Raw genomic sequence first — 23,771 nt, 5'->3', positions numbered from 1 at the left:
GAATGAGTTAGTCAGAGTGAATATGAAAACAAGAGAACCCCTCATATGGGACCTGGCACTAGTGTCAGCCTTTTTTGAAATTGGTTGAGAAGAGGAGGGATTGGTCCTTCTAGCTTTTACTGGTTGACAAGTTCCTTTACTATTGGTGAAGATACATTATTTTTGTAGCCAAACTCAAAATGTTGAACACTGAGGGGATAGCTTCTTTCTAAGGTACTGAAGGCAATTTTAAAGTCAACACTATCCATACCCACTCATCTGTGGAACTGAATTGCATCTTCCAAAGGAGAGGACGCTACATTTCCATCTGGAGATGAATCACCTTCTGGTTTAATGTTCTGTGGTTGAAAATCTACTGGAGGGGATATTTCTTCTCCCTCCTCAGGAAGCATATCTTGTACCCAAGGTAGGAGAGCTTTCTCTAGCTGTTGGTTCTGAGCATCTCTGATCAGAACATCTCCGACTCATAGACTTAGTTGGAAGCTGCTCTGGAACCAGAGTGTCAGATCTTCTTGTATGGTATGGATCAGTAGGGGTGGGCCAATAGTGTCAAAAGCCTCCATGGTGGCATGTGCCGGTCTTGCTAATTACCCCATTCTGGCATCAAATCATATGCTTCTTGCATAGACTGTCTCAGGGTGTCCACTCCAGAAGAAAGACCTATTTCAGGGAAAACTGTTGATCCTTGGATGCCGTTATCGGAACTAGCTCCTCCCAACGCAGTTGGGATCTGGAGAATGGAAAATGGTGAGTGTCTCTCTCAGAGAGCCAGCTGGAGTCTTAGGTGGTAGGGAAACTGTCTCTGGAGATCTATCCCAGTCAAGCTCCCAACTTGGTTTCTTGCTCTGGGAAAAAAGAGACGTAGTCGAACTGTCCTCTCTTGTGGAACCACATGAATCTACACTGTAGTGCAGAAGTAGGAACCTTAGTAGTCGACATACTAGGTTCCACTGATCTCTTTTGGATCCACACCTTCCCCCTGCCCAGACCTATCTGGCATTTTATCTTTAGATCTTGAAGCCACACTGAACTCAAAACGGTCCTAAGAACCGTTCAAGATATGCTTCAATTTGGCCTTCCTTTCCCTCGTAATCGAAGGGCTTGTTTCCAGTGGTCTCTCTTGAGCTTTGTGTTCCTTATCTGGAACCGGGTCTTATGGAGGGAATATCTGTGGTGTTGGATCAGAGGATTTGCCAACCACAAGCTGAGTCAACTTGGAAGTGAAGCTCTCTGCCAAAGCCAGAGCCTTCACTATTGAAGCTTTCCTGGATCCAGAAGTACTCGGAGCCGATTCAGGTCTTTTATCCTTTCACTAGGATCCTCTAGCAGCATCTAATCTCACAGGCTTGGCTGACAAGTGCTGATGTAACAAAAGGCTAGTCTGTCTCTCTTAACAGGCCCAAGGAGTAAGTGTGGTGCGCATAGCACAGCATGAAGGAGAATGCTTTTCTCCTAAGCATTTCAGGCACCGAACATGACGGCTGGAAGCCAGGAAGACTCCTGGGCGTGACACACACCTTTAAAATCCATGCTTCTTGACATTTGGCTCCACCATGACTTGGTACCAGGTAATTATCATGCTCTTAGCTAGACTAACTTATCCTAAAACTACTAACATCAACTAATCTAACAAAATAGATATTTTACTGATCGCTATGGATCCTTGTGATCCTCATCCTTTCACTGCTGTGGTTGGAAGGAACTGAGGCTGCAGCTGGTGCTATGCCTCGTTTTGGGGCCATACCTTCAGAATGTGTTCAAATGCTAGCTATGGAGAGGCATTCGAGCACTAAGAGGCACTGTTACCAGAAGGTGCCTCCATGCAAGCTGCACCAGCCAGTGCTCCCTAAGAGTGGGAATATGCAGAGGACACGTGAAGAACGTTACTAGATATAACTGCTCCATTGCTGGAGGGTGGGGTAGCACCTCCAACACTGCCTTATGTTGGCTTTGAAGTGAATCCTCTCTCCACATCACAGCCAAGAGTCAGCTCAAAAGATCGCCTTGCTCTTGCTTTGCCATACTTCCCCCTCTCCCCAGATCCATCACTCAGCTTCATTCCACAGGAGGATCTGTGCAAGAGCTCTTAGCCGGTGCACATTCACCCACACAACCCCCGCCTCCCCCAGTGACCACTACAAAAGCCAGTCACATAATTAGCCTTTTAGAACAATCTAATTTATCTGTGTGCATATGAAGAGCTGCTTCTGTTTAGCACCTCAGATGGCAACGCCTCCACCTCCTACACAGAAGATGTTAACAACTAGCCATGTGATGCAAAACTGAATAATAACCTACCCAGTGTGTGTTTGACAAAAACATCTTCACCCAGGTGATTTGCGGTGACGTTCTTGACTCCTGCAAATTGAGAAAAGATTGTGAGTTTCCTTAATGGAAAAACAGAGATTTAAAGAAAAAAGATCCTGCATGCAAATTACACAGGAAGGAAAACATGCAACTTAAGCTGAGCTCTGAACATTTCATAGTGAACATCAATGTTGGGGTCTATAAGGGTCATCATTTTACATTTTAAATAACTGAGCAGAATTTTTTTGGCAGTAGCAGGACTATCTATATTCGGTGTCATTTTACATTTTTGAAATTTAAGCTTTCAGATTTCTTTTTTTGCCCAGGTTACATTACAGTGCATTTACAAAGTGCACGATTATTGAAATTATTGCTAATTTATGCAAAAGCATGTGGTCTTTTTTTAAAAACATCTACTTTTAAACATTTTTTTTTCTTTCAAATTTTACATTAACATTTGAAGAATTGTTTCAATAAAGTTTATGCAAGTTGCCGTCACAGTTTATGTAAAAGAGAAATGTGCTATTAAAAGCAGACATTTAGGTTACCTTTTGTTTTTTGCGATGCATGTTAGCTTTACACATCCTTATTCTCCTGCGATAATTTTCCTTTAAAAGGGGGGTATAGGGTGATCTTTTCATCAAGCAAGACATTATGCCCTGAAAGCTGACTCCAAACCATTGTTGAAAATTGTTATTTACATTTTAATAACAATCTACAAATACAACTTTTTGTTTTAAAGTATTCCGCTCAATCATGCACTGCTATAGGCAGTTTGGTTCCTAATGTTCTAGTGCATTTTTCACCCCCGAGCAGTTTATTTCTCCCCCCTATGATGTCAGATTTATATTTTGCAGAGAAGGGCAATACAACAAACCACCTCAAGTTTCTTTAAGCAGCATTTTACTTTAACCTATTATGCTTTCCCAGAAGGATATTAAAAGCAATCACCTGCCCCCTTCTCAAAACAATCGTGGGTTTGTAACTGGCTTCCCAAATGCAGGCCACCTTAAAGCAGGTAGGCATCACCTTTAGACAAGGGTTAGTTGTGTTCAAAAACAAAATAAAGCTTCTTTTTTCCTCCTGTTGGTAGCTAGGTCTTGGATTTGTCAATCTTCATTTTGTCATTCTACTTTTAAACCAGCCATTTCAGACTCCATCTGGAGTCTGCAGAACGCTGAGGCTATCTGAAATCTGAATCAATAAACTAATTCCGTCCAGCCCATAAACACTCCTTCCACTTGCAGTTTTGCAGAAGTCAGATTTCTGCTTTAGTACTGGTTCAAACTGCTTTCAACAACTTCCAGGGGGTGAAAAAAAAAAAAAAAGTTTTTTTTCCTCCTTTTTATATTAAGCTCACTCACCAGCTTGATAGCTTTTTGTAAAGGTTACAGAAAAACACCATTTTTAGAATGTCTCCATATTTTAAAAAGACCATTAACTTTAGCATTAATTTAAGTTTATTTGAAAGAGAAAAGCTATTTTATTGCTCAACCAAAAAAAATGACAATTCATCACATTTACTTTGATTAAAAAAGGACTAAACTTTATTGACAAACTGCTGCAGACATTTTGACAAGTTTTAGCTACCTATTTAGGCAGACTTTACACACGTAGCATTTAATCTTCAAGAACAAAGTGGGAGGACAGCGTACAAATCCAATTAGGACTTTAACCTATGTACAAAGTGAAATTTCTCATTTTTTCAGCTGCAGTGTCCCTTTTTATATAAAGCTAGTGTTGAGACACACTTGAACAAGTCACCGGGATTGCTAAATATTGACACCTTTGCCAATTTTAAACTCGCACTGTATTATTTGCCCCAAATATCCTAAAACGAGAAATCTGTAGTTTTACAGAATGCAAACCTAATATCCATTTAATACTCTCTAATTTCAAACCCTGGGCAATTAGACAGAGCTGTGTAGTAGTTTAAATTTGTTCTTCTCTTAAAAGTTCTCCGCATAGAACCAAGCTAAGAACCCCTTTACACTGGAAAATCTGCTTCCCAAGCATCTCTCAACACCGCGTGTTCGGGGCTAGATTTCAAAACCCACATAAAAGTCAATTTTACAAACCTAATTTTTTTTAAATCAATTAACTTTAAAAAAAACTATTTTATTTGTTATAAGGATCTTTGTATTAAAATTTAAACTTAAGATTCATCAGCAATCTGCTTTTAAGGAAAGTTTGACATCTGAGCTTACTTTTAAACGGTGGCAGCCACTACCGTTACATTATGATTTTAATTCTTAAAAACAGTCCTGAATTTTGAAATGTAGCCTACTTTTGGGATTCTGCAACTACAACTTTTACGGGTATCTTAAAAACCAAACTTATAGGTTAACAAAACCTTAATTTCATAACTGTTAAGCAAGCATGTCACTTTTGAAACTAACTTTTTTTAACTCAACTTTTATTAAAAAAAGAAGTACAGTTGTGTTTATATCTAAACAACAAAGAAAAGCAATCTACACACTTAAAAAAATTAAAGTTGGTCTTCTAAATCTATTTAACTCATTTTAAAATACTACGTACAGAAGCCAGAATGCAAGGTGAGGATGGAGTGGGAGAAAAGGGGGCCACGAAGAAAAACAGTTAGACAATTACTTGTCTGATGTGGGTAAAGCAACAGGAATCCTGGGAGATACAAGAATCAGTAACAACTGTTTGCTCATAACTGATATTTTTCCCTCATGTTTTTAATAGCGTCCGTAAGGGTGCTCTCTGTAGGCCCCCTTCACTGGCCTAGCTGGTGGGGCCTTCAGGGAGGGCCTTGTTCCATTCCAGTCATCTTGGCCTGCAAGAGAGAGAGCAATAAACGTCAAAGTGCACAGCACACTAATCATATGAGATGCATGCACACAAGGGCAGCAGCACGACTGCACTGTGTACCAGTCAGAACACCTGCCTCCAGTTTTGATATCAGGACTTTGTAAAGACCAGTGACATTAATATTCCTACAACTCTATTGGCTCACAGGCCTTTAAAGGCCATCCCTTTAAGCTTCTGTAAGACTAATGTTTATCTACAAGATCCCAGTGTCACATAGCTTCAAGTTCCACAAATATTAAATCTCTACCAAGAACATCTCTAACTATGCAGGTTTCAGAGTAGCAGCCGTGTTAGTCTGTATTCACAAAAAGAAAAGGAGTACTTGTGGCACCTTAGGGACTAACAAATTTATTTGAGCATAAGTTTTCGACGAAAGCTTATGCTCAAATAAATTTGTTAGTCTCTAAGGTGCCACAAGTACTCCTTTTCTAACTTTGCAAGCATTTAATAAAGGCAACTTATATGGGAACCCCTTTGGAAGTCTTCAGATATGATACCCCCCACTAGGCTCATAGTTGAACAAACCTGAAACCTTTCATCTATGAACAACCACCAATTAATTTCAGTAGATCTGAAATGGACTCCAATTCCTGAAGCAGCGTTGGCAGTCAGCCTCAGCTAAGGTCACAGGCATTAAAGCTCTTTCAGTCTGTAAGCAGGCAGCATTTTATAATCTATAAACTGACTCAGTTGTGCAGGATACTGCTACACAAGAAGTGTTTTTCTCCTTTTTAAAAATAAAAGCAAGGAAGTCTCCTTGCACAAGCCTGCCAAATGACTAAATCACTACCACCGCTCTGGGATGGCAGTCTCATACTGAACCCAGAGATACAATAGTGTTTTCTGCCAGTTAGTAGCAGAGGGATGAGACAGTGACTACTTAGGGATTACATTTTAGAAGATACCTCAGCACTTTCAATGCCTGCCTCCTGAGATCAGGATTTTACTACTCCCTAAACATGGTACCTGCACCAACATGTGTAACTGATTATGGTAAAAAGCTTTCAGTAAGACAGCTGAATACTCTCAAAATCCTTTTGCCATATAACTACTGAAACAAGCAAAGTTCAAATCCCATTCTCCTAGGGCTAGCTCAAGTCCCAAATATCCAAGCTCAGCTTTTATTATGGCTTGTGCTTGCAATATTCTTATTTTGCACATCTGCCACTCTCTCCACACGTCACTGGTTTCAGAGGAATAAATATGCACTGAGAGGCAAGCGTAACACTCCATTTCACCATCGTGAAATGCATTTTGATTTTCCTCAAAGTCGCCTCCACACTGGCTGCACAATTTATTTTTCTAATTTTGTTTTTATGAAAGCAGAGGCCAAAAGAAATTACTGCGGATAAACAGATTAACTGTGGCAACTTCATGCCAAGTGTACAATGAGTGTACAAGCAGTGTTTGGCCTTCAGATCTCAGACAACAGCACTGCTCTCTTACCAAGTAGAAACACAAAAGCCTCTGTGTGTTGCATGACGAACACAGGCAACAAAAGAAGGCATTTAACAGCCATTCTAAATGGAAGCATGAAAGATATCCAGCATTACTGACAGCAAGTGTCTATTCGCATTTAACACAGACTGATAAAATCTTTGGTTAGGCAGTTGAATTTAAAACTCCATACAACGTAAATATGGACCAGTATGCCACCACAAAGTTAAGCCTCACATTCTGTTCGCTCCCGAAGCAGGAGGTGTAATGCCATCTTAACATTTCATATGCTTCATCATGGGACAGCTAGAGGCCTCCCTCTGCTTCTCTGAGCCCCGAAAAACTCTCATACCCCACGCTAGTCACCTTTCTCCCCTTAAATGTACTTGAGTCCCAAGCCCCAGCAGGAGTATTTAATGGGATTCTCACTGGAACTAATTCTGTACCTTCACTGACTGTAGAGGCTGCTGAAACTACTTCCAATATATCAAGTGGCTGACTGCACTGCTTTTGCAGCACTTTCAACTTCTGCTGGTCTGAGCAGAAGACAAGAAATCTTGCTCTTTGATACATGGCAGTGCAATTCACAATTAGCATGCCAGAACTGCCTCCATTTACTCAATCCACCTAAATTCTTCATAATGCAATGCAATAATAAAAAAAAAATATTTTACTATGGCTTCTCTAAGTATTGTCTCCTATATATGGTTTAAACAACAGCATTAGTCAGATAAGACATCTTGTTCTAAATGACCAGTACAGATTTTGGGAAATTACAAATTGAGTATTTTCATTAGCCAAACATAGGCCATATACACAATTGCTACAGAGCTCTATCGAGTTAAAGAGAAGACTTAATGCTAGATTAAAATCCATCTTTCAAGCAAGTATTTATTGCAGAGTCAGTCTCATCTGGAAGGGTTTTGAGGATTACAAGGAAGCAGCCGGAGCTGTGCATTCATCCAACTCAACAAAATATAATCCCTGCAAGCCAAACTGCTGTAAAAGCAACGTTGTAGGTGGGAATTCAGACCTCCAGTTGTGGAGCATTCCATGCACAAAACTGACCGATGCTGAGAAATACCCCACTTCTGAGAAGAAAAAAGTGGGGGGTGCATGGTGGCAAGAACTCCGACATGGTATTCTACTGCAGGACTTTAGGTAAGGTCACCTCTGCAAGAGTCAAACTAGATAGGAGCCTAACAAAGCCATGATGTATGACCTTAGTCTGATTGTCATGTAGACCTGTGTTATCTCTGGAATGTAAATATTTTTCCCCATGAAGGCCCCCTGGTTACTTTTTGGAACTATACCATCAGCATTTTCTTACTTTAAGACAGAAAATTTAAAGCAAAAAAAGATCTGATAAACTTCAAGCAATTTCCAACTTAATTATAGCCCCTTCTCTCCCTGTCACATCAGCAGTGTGTCCAGACATACCATAAGCTTCATAGGATTCTTGTGCCTCCCCATGTCCATAATCATAATATTCCGTGTCCCTGAAAGAGAAAGACAGGATATGTTTAAGTTAGTTGTGTAGAGGTGAAAACATTTCAATTCACAAACCTCAAGAGCTGGAGCATTCAAATTCATGAGCTCCTCAAGAATAATTCAAGACTTTGTAGTGCTTGAATTAGGACACCCAAAACCTCCCTAGTACCTTGGGTAAGTATGACCACTCCTTTTAAAGACAGAGCTAAAGGCTAGTTGGAACTTTCTGAAATGTACCTTCCCACACGGGCTGCTTGATTCAAACACATTAGAAGCCAACAGAACAAGGCACAACTGGTCTCAATTTTATTAAAATACTGGAAACATGTTTAATTTTACCTGAAAATTCTGTAAAAAGTCATGCAGAATTCTCTCTCAGAAATGGGATTAAAGGGGACTGAAAAATGACAAACTTACCCTTGGCCCTGGCTGTAGTAGCCTTCATATCCCTCATAACTCTGCTCCGCATATGTATCGTCATAACCCTGAAATAGATAATAACATAAGGATGGATACATGTGGAGGGCGTCATTCATTCTGACTAAGAGGAAGAGTAAAACTGAATTTACTCGGCGGTCCTTTTCAGATTAACTTATAAATCCTAGCATGTCCCAGGGGAACCTTTGTCTTGCAGTGAAGGTGAGAACGTTAATCATGTTCACAAGGCATGCCAGAGTCCTGTAAAGGCTGCATTATGTCCAGGTTATGTCAGAAGTCTCATAACTGGGTTCCCCAACATAGGATTTATAGGTAGACAGAACCCACTAGTTTTAACCAGAGCCAATGGAAAACTGAAGTAAGTTTTGCTAGGAGATGGAAGCATTTTTTGTAGGGCGGAATAAGACAAATCTCACTCTGATGGTTCCTCAAATATTTACTCCGGTGCTCATCTAAAGCAAGTCATTGTGCTGTTTCTCTCTTTAAAATTGCAAGAGCAAATATTCTTAACTGAGCAAAGAAAACACTCAGGGGTATGTGTCTGTAGTGACAACATTTTAACCAAGTTTATTCACATATTAAAGTAAGTTCCTATCGCAGTTACATGGTCTGAAGACTCCAGCACTCCCTGCTTCTACAAGCAGCTTTCCACAGAAGTGTTTTGATTGTTTTTTTGCTGGGCACCAGTACTTTTGTTAAAATATAACCTTGGCCACACTTCAGTTGCATTGTAATTATTCCCCTCCAAAAAAGTGTTTCATTATGGCGCACATGGAAACTTATTAACAGAAAACAATGCCCTCACCTCTCAGTTCAGCCATTCAGCCTAGTACTAGGGTTTGCTACTAAACAAGGGCCATTACTGCAATTGCTTTGTTAATACCCAACATTTAGGGTATGCCTACACTGCAATGAGACACCCATGGCAGGCCCGTGCCAGCCAACCCGGGCTTGCAGTAATGTTTAACTGCAGTGCAGATGTTTGGGCTTGGGCTTGGGCCAGAGTACCTAATTAAACAGCCCCTTAGCCTGAGTAAGCTGGCACAGGCCAGTCACAGTTTAATTTCAGTGTAGATGTGCCCCTAGGATCTGTAAGTAACTGCCTGCTGGCTACTTGGAAAGAGCATGTATTAAGGTTTCTTACATAATCTTCGTAAGTCTCTGGTGCGGGTGGAGGAGGAAGCGGTATTCTCTGAATGCCTGCTGCACGAGCTCTTGGTACAGGAGCGCCCCTTACTGCTGGAGGAGGGGGTACACCACGGGCCACAGTAGCTCCTCTAGCTATGGCACCTCTCACTGGTGCTCCTCGCACCAGGGCCCCACGAGGAGGACCCACCACACCACGCCCCCTAAGAAGAAAAAGGATTAGAAATAGCTATTTTTGCACTCTGCAAAAGCCACAATGATGTTCTAAATATCTAAGACAATTTACTGACAGATCAACAGTTATTCACTACGGGTGCTATAAAATTGATAATTGGATGTATAAACAGGATTATAATGCAACTCTGGTAAGAGTTTAATGCTGCATAAAAACTACAAATGTGAAACATTACCAAAGGAAAATACAGCTGAATACTCTAGTCACCACTTCTAAACATCTTAAAAAGGTGTGGATCTGCAGAGGTTGATCAGGCGAGAAGGTTTGCTATGGCAGAAAGGGAACCGTGGTGCCTCACAAAGTCCAATGAGAAGATGACTAACCACCCTTGAGTACTAAACACATTTAGACACCAGCAAGTGGCTTCTCTTTTAATCCTTCATCAGGGATAAATGCTACCTATACTGGCACTGTGTAGGATAGCTTCATCACTGATTTAGTCCAATGCTTTGAGCAAAGCATCAGGGTCAGGATAGTAGCAACATCAAGCTTTCATGGGAGTTACGCACAAGCTGCAGATTCTCAGTGCACTGGAGGACCCACTGACCGGGGATGATGAACCAATGAGCTATAGGTTTCAACTTTACCCTTTAAGTAGTTCTAGAAATCAGACGCAATTTCAGCAAGGTGGTTTTCTAAAGCTAATACAATTCAGATTACAAAACATTCACCAACCCCCATTAAAAGTCTTATTACCCCTTTTCTAGCACATACAAGACCATAACTCCCAATTTAATAAAAGCAGCCCTGCAACACTGGAAGTTCCAATATTCTGAGTTCAGGCACAAAAAGAAAAAAGATTAACCAGTTTGCTAGCCTACGAAAACAACAAGAGTTCCCACTTCCAGCATCACTACTTTTGAAAGTTACCTAGGAACAGGTGGAGGAGGGGGAGCTGCTCCTCTTCCTCGCACAGGGACCCCTCGACCACGTGCTGGTTCTGGTACCCCATTCAGATAAGACAGCTCCAAAAACTGCTCCTGGCAGATGTCATCCATCATATCCTGAGAAAAAAAAAGGGACACTAGTAGCTAGCCACCCTGTGCTCTGAGGTGTCAAAAATTAACATGTTAGAACATCAGTTGCTGAAAACTGTATGAGTCACACCTCAAGCTACAGCAGCTGCCACAAAGCATCTACAGTCCCCTTTTGAAACACGTGGGTTCACTGCCAGCCAAATGCTTTTGACAGAAAATGCCATGCTCTCCCCCAAAGGCACACTGGAAACTGATCACTGCATCCACACAAAAACAGGAGCTGGATGCAGCCTGATGAAGAGTAAATGCCCATTTGCAAATCCGAGCCGTCTTTTCACATTCCCATGAACACAGCACATCTCTGCTCCATGCCTTTTTATCTCCCCTGGGGATATAGCTTAGGGAATCAGCAGAAGATCCTGGTAACTCAGAAGCAGCCATTCCAACCCACTTCCTCCCCAGACATGCACACAGATCAAGTTACCAATACTAGCCTGCCTGTCGGGATTCCAGAGCTGCCACAGCAACGCTGCTTCTGTAAACTAAGCTTATTGCACACATCAGGGGCTCCTGGCATACCTCCATTCTCCTCTCCAAGCTCCCCATGTGCCACTCCCTTCCATCCTCTATTTCACAGACATGTTCCAAACCCCAGCCCCTACAATGCCAGGAGCCCTGCGTGCCCACCACTCTGCGCCACCCCAGCCATACCACTCTTATTCTCTTTTCTTCCCTCTCCTTTGGGGTGGTAACATTTTAAACTCAACTGGGACAAGAGAAGAACTCAAATCAGGGGTATTGTTATGCTGGAATGTGTTACTTTCTGCCCTCAATCAATTCTTTTATCTACAGAGAATTACAGAGGTGGCTGAAGCTGTGGTTCTGCTAACCAAAAGCCATGGGCTCCATGTGTCTCCCATTTCTCCCTTTTGTTTTTTTTCTGATTTTCACCAAAATCCACAGGGTTCTGCTTATTGACACCCAGAACATTCCCTGAAATTCTGGAGTTGATTAGACATGGCATTCAAAATTTATACTGTTTTACATCCAAACAAAGCAATGCCATAAAGTTGAATGTAAGGGCCTTGAAACCTCAATGAAAATCATCTCCAAATTTTAAAAAAATGGCATTAAGTGTTCATATAACATGCCCGGGTATCGGCTGAAATAGGCTGCTCTATGTGAAATCCATTAAAAGCGGTGAGAACACTGATTTAAGAACTACCAGGACTTTTTCCTGCTAGGTCTCTACAAGGCAATTTCAAGTGATGAATGGAACCCATTCAAGAAATCTATTACCCTACAGGGCACAGCTAAGATCGCTCTAGACAGAAGGGCTGCCATACAAACTCAGACCAGTTTCATCCACCGAGTCCAATATCCTGTCATATCAGCCAGTAACAGATGTTTCCAAGTTGGTACAGGAAACCCCAAAGTGACAATTATGAAGTAACGTGCCTCTAGAAGAAACTTCTTCCTAAGCTTGACAAGGTAAGTGAGGTAACATCTTCTACTGGACCAGCTTCTGCTGGTGAAAGACAACCTTTCAAGCTTATACAGAGCTCCAGCATCAGGCTAAATTACAAGACGGAACAGATTGTTTAGTGTAAGTATCTAACACATTATCAGAGGCCATTCAAGGTGAAGCGGCCAGTTAACTAATATGTTAACTGTATATGCTAATCCATTTGTTCCACCTTGTATTTAGCTGTGACATCAAGTACCCAGACCTGAAAAAGAGTTCCGAGAAAGCTCGAAAGCATGTTGATCCAATAAAAGGTATTACGCCACCCACCTTGTCCCTTTAATATCCTGTGACCAACACGGCTACACCACCACTTCCTAAACTTGGTCAGTTAGTGGTTTAAAATCTCTTCCTTCGGGACACAAGTTAACTACTGTTTGTTCCCCAGAGAAGGGCACCAAAACAAAGGCTCTATTCTAAAATGCATCAAGAAACAAGTTTGCATACCGGAACAAGGAACTTCTTGACTTCTTCCATGGCATGAGCCATGAGAGCATAGGCCTCGCAAGGTGGTCCAAAGACTTCAATGAAGACATGCAGATCCATATTTAAATGAGCATATTTGGGATCTCCTCCTTTGCGCAGTTCTTCCTCCTGAAATAAAGCATGATTCAACTTCATAAAGCCAAACAAGGTGCAAATAAATCATTTTCTTCCTTAATCATGTTTCTAAGCATTGATTAGCGGGACAAGGCTGTCTACCCTAAAATTTTCAGCCATGTTTAACCACGGATGTCAAACAGTAACCCTCTCGAGACTTCAAAACAGGTTTCTGGCATAAGTATATGCTTGTCTTGTGAATGGGGCTATAGAAAAATTAAGTTGTGCCACAGGAAGGAAGCACACTCTGCAGTACCAGAAAAGAGTAAATGGAAAGAAAATAGGTGAAAGTACTGTAAGGTAAGAATATGAGGCAGACTTCTTTAAACAAAAGCAGGCCAGTTTTCCACCAGAAAATATCCATAATTTAGTAAGGATGGTATGACAGTCTCTACCCCTATGTTCACTGCTTTCAGAATTATGTTAAGTTTTGTACAGAGTATGCTTTGTGAAGTAAAATTTGTAAACTTATAATTTGCTGATCATTATTATCCGGGTGAAATATGTGCGGCAACATTGTATGATATTACTAAGGCAGGTTCCAAGTCGGGGGGGGACTAAGGCAGGTTCCAAGTCGGGGGGGGGGCCCCCCCCCCAAGGACAAACCAGTTCCCCACAGACAAAAGCTAGGTGTCAACCAAGTCAAATGGGCCACTATGTAGTTAAATGGCCATTCTTTGGCAGGAACGTGTGGGCAAAAATCTACAGCTTGACAAAAACAGCTGAGAGTTCCTTCCTCCCCTCCCCAGACATTTTGTCTCCTAAATCCCAGCTGGAGATGATTCTTACCAGCTGAGAGGACTCTTACACAAGAGAAGGCTTTAAGAAGAGAAAGCAATCAGTACAAATCATCTCTCTCTTCTCTCTACCAATGGCATCAACAACACGGATGAAGAAAGGAAGCTGCACTGGACTGAGGCCTTGTCTACACTAAAGGGAAAAGTCAATCTAAGCTACACAGTTTGAGTTACGTGAATAGCGTACCTCAAATCGATGTAGCTCAGATCTACTTACGGTGGGGCAGTCAACGGGAGAGCGATCAGCAGTTGATTTAGCAGGTCTTCACTAGACCTGCTAAATTGACTGCCGATGCATTGATTGCCACAGCATCAATCCTCCAGTGAGTGTAGACAAGCCCTGGGGGAGATCCTTACTGAAAGATTCAGGCAGTAAAAATGATGGAACTTATGGTGAGAGTCCTTTGCTTTGAATTTACTTAGCTTGTTAAGTTAGGTATTAGTTGTGTTTTACCTTTTGTTTCTTTGCAACTGATTCTGATTTTTGTGCCTCATTAGTTGTAATAATGTAAAATCCATCTTTCTGTAGTTAATAAATTTGTTTTACTATTTTATCTGAACCAGTGTGTTTGGATTGAAGTATTTGGGACAACAAGATTGTGCATATACTTTTCCATTAATAAATTATGTACTTTATTTATATGAGCTTGTATTGTCCAGGAAAGTGATCGGCAGTACAAGATGCCCATTTCTGGGGACAAGTCTGGGACTGGGAATTTGCTGGTGTCCCTCTGCAATATAATTCAGGAGTCACTGGCTAGAACAGTGGTCACCAACTGGTCGATCACGATCGACTTGTTGATTCTGGAGACTCTCCCAGCTGACAGCAAACTCCAGCCGCTATAAGTCCAGTGGTGCAGCGGGGCTATTGCTAAGGCAGGCTCCCTGCCTGCCCTGGCCCCACGTCACTCCCGGAAGTGGCCAGCACGCCCCCACGGTGAGAAGGGGTCTCCGTACACTGCTCCTGCCTGCAAGCACTGCCCCCGCAGCTCCCATTGGCCAGAAACAGGGAATTGTGGCAAAAGGTAGCTGCGGGGCCGGTGCCTGCAAAGAAGGGCAGCAAGGAGAGCCATGTGCCCCCACCAGCGCATTGGCCCCTTCTGGGAGCAGCATGAGGCCGGGGCAGGGAGGGAGCCTGCCTTAGCCCCACTATGCCACTGAATGGGAGCCGCCCGAGGTAAGTGCTGCCTGGTGGGAGTCTGTGCCCCAGACCCCTCCCGGAGCCAGCACCTCATACCTCCCTCCTGCACCCTGAACCCCCACCTGCACCCCAACACTTTGCCCCAGCCTCGAGCCCCCTCCTACACCCAAACTCCCTCCCAGAGCTTGTACCCTCCACCCCAACTCCCTGTCCCAGGCTCAGCCCGGAGCCCCCTCCCACACTCCAAACCCCTCAGCCCCAGCCCAGAGCTCGCACCCCTGCCCAAACCCCAACCCCCTACCCCAGCCTGGTGAAAGCGAGTGAGGGCCGGGGAGAGCAAGTGACTGGGGGGGGGGGGGGGGGGTGGAGTGAGTGGGGCGGGGCCGATCCTCAGTTGCACTAAAATTCAAAAAGTGATCTTCTATGTAAAAAGGTTGGAGACCACTGGGCTAGAGCATTCATAACACAACTAGGAGTAATTTGCATGCTGGAAGCTACATGAGAGCAGATCAGGAATGATTGCTCACATCCAAGCAGTGTAAAAGGAGCATTCAAGGAACACAGCAGTCCAGATTGTACCTTGAGGAATGTCAGAGATGGACACAAAAGAAGTGGTTTCCAAAGACAGTAATGGACTGATTGCTGAACACCTGCAGCTCCCATTAACTTCAGTGGAAATTGTGAGTGTTCAACACCTCTGAAAAGTCAGACCATAAAGTTTTAAGAGACTATTAATGATTTCACTGTGATTTGGCCTGGGTGAACTTTACTGCAGCTTTCGGTAGTATATACTTTGTGGTGCTTGGTATACAAGTCAGTGGTACTAAACTGGTTTGCATTAACAGCTAGTCATATTTCTTCTGTCTACGTGCTTTTTATCACTTCCCTTGTAACTGCTTCCTGCTCTGAGATGCACAGCTGGACTCAAGTCACATGTCAGCAGCAACATTCTTATCCAATGATTTACCAAGAGCAGTTAGTCTATTCCCCTACAGCTTCCACCTTTTTAGATCAGTGTGAAAGAGGTGTTGGTACTTGTATTAATGCACTGTTGTAACTCCTTCTTCCAGAAGATTTTTGGCAGATACAAGTAACATGATTCCCTTTCAACAGCATACTCCTTCCCTCCAGGCACTGCTTTGCAATGAAAAATTGTGGTAACACCTTAGACAGTGCCAGTTAAGCTTTAATGTTAAGTGTTTAAATTAATTCAACAGATTCTTACTAAATGGGGAAAAAAAAATCTAAAAACGTAAAAGTGACTTGCAAAGTTAAAGTAAAACGAGAGTGAAATCCTAGCTCTGCACTGATTACCCCATTTAACCAAGCTTTAGGGGCAAGGAGGAGGGGAGCATTCAGCACAGAAATCAATTACTGTAGTTTTTCCATTCAGAAATCCTCCTGGCACTTTGCTATTCTCTGAAGATAAAGACTGACACATTCTAGGTTGATATGGTCAGTGAACCAGTAGGTGTCTAGAGGATTTCACATAGGGGAAAGAATTTATTCCTTTGCTAAATGCCCTCCCATAGCCTGGTTAAGAAGGGCACTAAGGCCATGTGTACACTACAAAATTATGCCGACCTAACTAATGTCAGCATGCGGCCACCAGAGTTATTTGAATCGTTTGTGTGCACACACTTCGCTCCTTGTGTCCACGTGCGCATCCTCATCAGGAGTGCTTGTGTGGATTGTATGGTCAGTGTGGGATGGCTCCAGAAAGCCAGTAACAGTTGAAGTAAGCAATGCAGCATCGACAATGACACTGTGTTGTCCAAATTACATTGGCTATGACTCTGCACTGCTCAGAAAGGTGGTGTTGCTAATCAGTGTCGAGAAGCACTTATGTCGCAGGAGCCAAATGGAAGTGAAGACACTTCCACAGCTCGGTCAACGCAAAGCAGCTTATGTCAACCTAACCATGTAACGTAGACTAGGCCTGAGTAAAAAGAGCTGGAACTGCACTCAATTCTTTAATTTTGCAGTTAAGATTTCAAAAGAAAAAAATAGTTAGTCTTTACATCCAAAGGCACAGAATGTTTAAAAGAGGACTAGTTACCGTAGGCCATATTTTCTGCAAAGAGTTTAGCTCAACCATAATAATTTTTACACAAGGTAACATACATGGAGGTTGATATTGTCAGAGCAAAAGAGAAGTCAGCACCCTTGAGTTCTAGTGATTTTCACCTTTGTAAAATGCTTTGAGATCCTCAAGTAAAAGGCAATCTGCATATATGGATTTTCAAGCTCTTACCTTTGCTTTGTCTCTCATTGAACCTTTTCCAAGCACAGAGATCTTGGCCCCAGTTTCTTCCTGCAGTCTTTTGATGGTGTTGCCTTGGGGTCCCAAAATCTTCCCAACAAAATTAAACTGATAAAGGAGATAAACAGTTTTAGTCCCAAAGCTGAATGAAGTTAATAACGACTGCTGTTAAAACTGCACTGGCAGACAAAGTAACACTGGCAGTTTAACCAAAGTCATCCACAGCCCCACCTCACAGAAAGTCTCATGGAGAAAGTTTAAATAATATTTGTAGAAAAAATTAGCAACTGGTAGGCGTGCTCTTTTTAGATGTTTTATTTTGCCAGCAATTCATTCTAAGTTAATTCACTTAGTCTATTTAATTCTAATACTAGACTCCAACCATTTTATGGACAGCAATTCTTAAGTTAGAGGGAGTCTTAATTTTTAAGCATGAAAAGAGAGCGAAAGAAGAAACTCTACCCTGGTAATGAAAAAGCAGAATTACTCATTGACACTTACATTTTTATCCTGACATTCTAGAAATCCAAAACTTAGATACTGCAAATTTGCATAGGAGAAATTCCACAGAAATTAGAGCACCACTCTAGCATAACTCATAATGACATTCTGAGAAAGACACTGCTCACTAAGCATAGCATACAAGATCTTATTATGTTTACAGGTAGATCAGAGAGACTTGGTCAGTTATTTTCTGGCCCTCACCTTGGGATACTGTTTGACAGGTATCAGAACACGTTCCTTCAGTTTCATGTTCTTGTGGGAAAACAAATCCAAGTAGTTCTCTTCCTCATCCTTCTTTGTCTCACCCTTCTGAATTTTTTCAATTTCTAGACAAGATAAAAATAGTACAATTTTCGTTCCTCAAACTGAAATGACACTTTATATTCAGTTGCATCATGACAGGCTATAGTGCCCTAAATTCTCTATAAATATATGCACATTTATAACTATGTGGCAACAAAATTTGGATGTATTAAAAAAAGAAAAGGGCAGCCCATCTAGTCTTGCCTGTTTGTGTCTCTACCCAAAATCTAGGGCTTTAGAAGGATGAAGGACGTTGTTGGTTTGTAATAAGCAAACGGAATGGTGGATTATGACACAAGTCACCTCAATTGACAGTGAGCATGAACCCTTAAAATACAATATGCCATGTGTGATGTGCCCCCTCCTTTCTTTCAAACCTCATGAATTAATAAGGCAAAGAACTTTGTCAGTGAAGTGTTAAGGTTGCCTGGTCATAGTTTGTACCCTCCCAGAATGCTGAGTTTCACAAAAGAAACCTCTGAAAACCAGGAAATACAGAGTAAAGGGAAACGCCCACACAACCTTAACTCTACCCCCCATGGAGCTAGCAATAGCCACTGGGAATTATTTGCATGGATTCCAGCAGCTTTCACTGTGTTACGTGTAGCTGTATTAAATGGTGCAGGACTAAACTGGAGTAGTTTAAAAGAGCTCTGACTGTCATGAAGAAATTAGGTTCTGAGTTCCCAGGTGCACATGTACCTTGAGGTTCCAGTCTGCATCATTTCAATACTGAATTGCGTAAGTTATGTCAGTAGCAGAGCACTGGAGTCTTCTTGCCATGGGTACTGTCAGTAGTGAGGTGGGATATGAAAGCAGTTTGTGGATTTAATGAAGGGTAGGGGAAAATATAGGTTTAAATGGTACCCTTTGTGCAAGTATGAAGGGGCTGTAAAAGGGAATGAAGTGGTTGTTAGATTTTACAAGTGTGGTATTCTGTCTGGGGAGCAGGCTTAGTGGTTTGAGTAGAGGGCAAGTGCAGGTAAGTGGAAGGGGTCAGACCCCCATAGATGGGCAAGCCCCCACCCAACCTGGTACATACAAACATATACACTTGAAGGCAAGAAGTGGGGTGGGGGGCTGGAACCACTGAACCCAGCTCACATAAGGTGGGGTAGGCAGAGGAGCTCAGACGACGCCATTCCCTAAAATACCCCTCCCCTGCCAGTAAATATTTGCATCCTTTAAAAAATTTTTTTTGATTATCTTCTCTCAAAGTAAAAAAAAAAAACAAAAAACAACCTGACATATGACCAATATGCCTTCCAACCTCTTCCAGTTTTCTGGTGGGACTTGAACTGACACTGGCTGCGTGAGTCAGATTCAAAGGACAACTGCTTATACCCATGAGCTAACAAGCTGGTGTGAAACTTCAGAGGTTAACAATCCTGTAACTCCTCTGTAACATGCATGCTCAGTGTAATGCCTTTTAGCTTGTCATTTAGCACAAGAGGCTTGTGCCATGCTAAACTAGCGAAGCAAAATCTTTTCCAAATAAAGTTATCTCATGAACACTTTGGTCAAATAGCCCTAAGTTTGGACCCCTAACAGAACTCCTGCACCCTCATGAAGCACACCACATCAAGGCAATCTGAGCAATCGTAAACTTTAGAAGACTAAAGGCTGTTCTACAATGAAAAGTTAGGTTGACCAAGTTACATCAGGCAGGAGTGTGAAAAATCAACACCCCTGAGCAATACAGTTAAGCCAACCCCAGTGTAGAAAGCACCAGGTCAATGGAAGAATTCTTCCATCTATCTAGCTCAGGGGTGGGCAAACTTTTTGGCCCAAGGGCCACATCGGGGTTGCGAAACAGTATGGAGGCTATGCCTCTGCAAACAGCCTGGCCCCTGCCCCCATCCACCCCCTCCCAATTCCCACCCCCCTCAGAACCTCCAACCCATCCTGCTCCTTATCCCCTGACCGCCCCTATACAACCCCCCGGGACTCCACCCCCTATACAACCCCCCTGCTCCCTGTCCCCTATCCACACTCCCGCCCCGACAGGCCCCCTGATCCATCCAACCCCCACTCCTTGTCTCCTAACTGCCCCCCCCAAACCAACTCCCCCGCACCTCCCAAACCCCCACCCAACCCCCTTGCTCCCTATCTAACCCCCCCCGCTCCCTGTCTCCTGACTGCGCCCCCCCTCCCCAAACCTCTGCCCCATCCAACCACCCCCCACCCCGTCCCCTGACTGCCCCTCCAGGACCTCCTGCCCCTTATCCAACACCCCCCCTCTCCCTTACCAAGCTGCTCAGAGAGGCAGGACAGGCTTATTGGAAAGCCTGCAAAGTGGGCAGGCATAGCTGCAGGGAGGGGGGACACAGGTGGAGGGGCCAGGGACCCGGCCAGGAGCTCAGGGGCCAGGCAGGACGGTCCCGCGGGCCGGATGTGGCCTGCAGGCCGTAGTTTGTCCACCTCTGATCTAGCTACTGCCTTTCGGGGAGGTCGATTAACCACGACAATGGGAAAAACCCCCTGTTGTTGTAATGAGTGTCTACACTCAAGGGCTACAGAGATGCAACTGTATCTGGGCTGTTGCAGTGTTTTAAGTTTAGACACGGTCTTAGAAGAGCAGAGATTTAAACAGAAACCTCATCTTAATCTTAACCATGGCAGGGCTGCTGCTCTGCCATAATACAAACTTCATCTCTGAGTCAAACAAAGCACCCACCTGCAAGCTGCTACTGCCCCAGAGGAACCAGTCCCAAAACGTACTAGTTCTTCGAACACTCCCATTTCAAGGAGGCAACCACTGGGAATTAAGTCAAGTCTTGTCTGTACACGAAAGTTGCAACAAAGCTGCACCATTTTACATAAGGGTAAGACTTTAATGGAATTTGGCTAAACTTATTTTGGTTTAATAGTTGCTTATTTCAGTCTATCCTAAACTAATCCCTAATAAATTTAAAATAAACCAAAACTAATGTGTTCACAAAGGAGTTTGTACCGGTTTAATTAAATTGGTTTCCAATTACATCTTTAATTAAACCGGTGCAACTTTCAGAAGCCCTAAATATGTGGCTTTCAATTTTGTATTAGCTCAATCAAGTTGTCCTAACAGGACTGAAAAGCCAATTTAACACTTGTTAAAATGAAGACCATCACATTTGGAGGCACATTAATTGACCGTGTTGTACCCTGGGGGAAGCCTGAGCTACAACATGGCTATCTAACAATCTTCAGACATGTTAACCTGCCCCTCAAAAGTCAACAGGGCTTTTCAATCCTGTCAAGTCATCACAGCTGGAAAAACCTTTTTGGCTTTAAACACATGACCCTAGCTTTTAGTCTTAATTTGTAGATTTTATAGCTAGCCAATTATAGTGTGGTGGGGAAAGAAAGGTAGTGCAACGGACAGAGATGAATTCATGGTACAGTCTTGGTCAGAAATGTGGCTAGAAGCTGAAGCACCTTTGTGAAATACTGTATACGGTAAGTCAATCATCAGGGTCTAAAACAGGGATCTCAAACTCAAATCACCATGAGGGCCACATGAGGACTAGTACACTGGCCTGAGGGCAGCATCACTGACAACTTTTCATACAAAGATACAAAAGCCCCTCCCTTCCCCACCCCCACTCCACCCTTTCCATGAGGCCCTGGCCCTGCCCCTTCCCGCCCCATCCCAAAGTCCCTGTCCCAACTCCGCCCCCTCCCTGCCCCTATTCCAACCCTTTCCCCAAATCCCTGCCCGGCCTCTTCCCCTCCTGGAATGTTTGGCAGCAGCAAGCGCTGGGAGGTAGGCTCAAGGATGTGGGGAACTATGGCGGGCCACAGGAAATAACTCTGTGGGCCACATGCGGCCCGCGTGTTTGAGACCCCTGGTCTACAACCCTGACATCGTCCTAGCTGTGGACAGAGATGACACTTTGAGCGCGAGAGAGAGCGCCAGCTCAATGAAGGGGGAATCACATGCAACAGGACACTAAGCAAGAGATTAACATCTCATTCTGGAAGGCCCTCATACCACTGGGATGGGCCCAGTACAAGAATTTAACAAAACAGAACTCAAAGGTTCAATGGGTCTTTCCATAAGCTTTGGAAACACCAAATTAAAGTCCAGAGGATCAACAGATTTTCAAATGGGAGGATACAAATTTGTACCCTTTAAAGAAACATATCAGGTGATTGTGAAACACCATAATTCTTTTCAAAATGGACACCGTCAGCAGAAATAACAACTCAAAAGGTTTCCTTAGGGGCACGCCACTATGTGGTGCACTAACTGGCCTATTGTGTGCCAGCAGGGTCTGCACAGCCCAGTCAGCATGCAATATGGTGTGCATTAGAATTCATGCTGACATGCACTACCGCACCATGTAGACAAGCCCTTAGCTGCTAAGTATAGCTTTGATGACAGCGACAAGAAAAACGGCCAAGGATTCTACCATGAACACACCTTTTTAAACCTGTTTCCATCTGACAACAGCGACAGCCATTCTGCCCATCAAATCGTGAAAGGCCCTTACATCACTTGGAGGGAGGACACAACATCAACACAGCATCAGCTGGGGATGAGATATAAAAGCACTGTGCTACCAGCTCCTGAGAGAGAGACTGACTCCACATCAGGTAGTACTACTGATTCTCAGCTACTTGGATAGTAGTGACAGGTATCTCCAGAGAAATCTGCTTTTCTTTGAAGACATGTAGGATGGAAAGGAAGCAGCAGTCATGGTCTCTTGTCAAAGTTCACAGGACCCATATCGAGTAAATGCTGCATAAGACATAAGAGCTGTGGAGTTGGGCATATTAAAGACTCCAAACACGGTGTCTGAACCAGGCTCCTCGAGGTGAAGTTACAGTGCAATAGTACCCACTTATCTTGAAACTGAGAAGAACATGGCACTGGACATAGATTCTGAGGAACTGTGGGCCCTATGGGACCAAGTCGCTCACCCACAGTGCTGAAGGATCAGGAGAAATGGAGGAACTGATCCAACCGATTATTTGGTGGTTATTTGGGATCTGCACCTGATGTTCCATGTTCTGAACTCTTCAGTTGACCTGTCAACTGACTGCATATTATTTGACCACAGTCAAATATTGTTAAATATTTTAGCAAGAATGCCCTGATGTAGGTGGCAGATTAACTTTTTGATTGCATCATGGTGCCAGAGAACTTCAGTTCTTTGTTCCACATTTTTCTGAGTTAAAATAACTCAGTTAAGTAACTTTTTTTTGTAGCAAGGCATAAGCATTTAAGGTTAAGCTAACTGGAGACCATAAAGTCTAACTCTTCTTCTGTTACTGTTCTAAAAAATTAGTGCTTTAAAATTTGATCATTTTTGACAATATTTGACCGATCAAATGTCCAACACTACGTTGTCACTTTGCCAAAAGGGGTAATATCTACCTCAGTGGAGATGACTGATCTAAATGGCCCAAATCTAAGATGTTTTATCCTTTGTAGGACTCCTAGGACCCAAGGAAGATAAAAGACACTGGAGTCCAAGCAGGATCTCGGTCAAAGCCATCTTACACAGCCTCTGGAAGTGTAAAATATGCTTTCCCTGATCCATATGAAGAATTCAGATCCTTCGCCATCACAAATCATCAAGAGTAAGTTACTGGAGGACTTACTAAGAGAATGAGTCCTTAGATGTTACAGTGGCTGAAGAAATTGTATAAGCACAACTCAGACTATAAATATCCTTTCACAACATAAAAAACTGCTCTGAACACAAGCTCTCTTTTTTCAAGTCTCTTGGCAACAGCATGACAACTGTATATATTCAGGACTCGGGTGATCTTGTGAAAGTTGCA

General features: G+C 43.0%; 1 protein-coding gene across 2 annotated transcripts in view; it reads right to left on the bottom strand.

Moving 5' to 3' along the window:
* The window catches only part of KHDRBS1 (KH RNA binding domain containing, signal transduction associated 1), a 29,593-nt gene that overhangs the window by 2,625 nt on the left and 3,197 nt on the right, over window positions 1-23,771 (bottom strand). Inside the window, exons 2-10 of one of the 2 annotated variants that reach the window (XR_005222859.2) lie at window positions 17,898-18,022; window positions 17,184-17,300; window positions 12,839-12,985; window positions 10,760-10,893; window positions 9,653-9,857; window positions 8,488-8,555; window positions 8,020-8,078; window positions 4,918-5,107; window positions 2,299-2,358 (exon numbers count right to left, since the gene is read on the bottom strand). Coding sequence is in view for 1 of the 2 variants with exons in the window: in XM_037882065.2 (XP_037737993.1) it covers window positions 5,010-5,107; window positions 8,020-8,078; window positions 8,488-8,555; window positions 9,653-9,857; window positions 10,760-10,893; window positions 12,839-12,985; window positions 17,184-17,300; window positions 17,898-18,022 (953 nt within the window). In the remaining variant the exon portion in view is untranslated. Of the gene's footprint in view, window positions 1-2,298; window positions 2,359-3,831; window positions 5,108-8,019; window positions 8,079-8,487; window positions 8,556-9,652; window positions 9,858-10,759; window positions 10,894-12,838; window positions 12,986-17,183; window positions 17,301-17,897; window positions 18,023-23,771 lie in introns of those variants that run through there. The other variant, XM_037882065.2, reaches the window with a different exon arrangement.

This window comes from Chelonia mydas, chromosome 19 (assembly GCF_015237465.2).
Source record: "Chelonia mydas isolate rCheMyd1 chromosome 19, rCheMyd1.pri.v2, whole genome shotgun sequence".
Lineage (NCBI taxonomy): Eukaryota > Metazoa > Chordata > Testudines > Cheloniidae > Chelonia > Chelonia mydas.
This window is presented reverse-complemented; position numbering and strand designations above follow the sequence as displayed.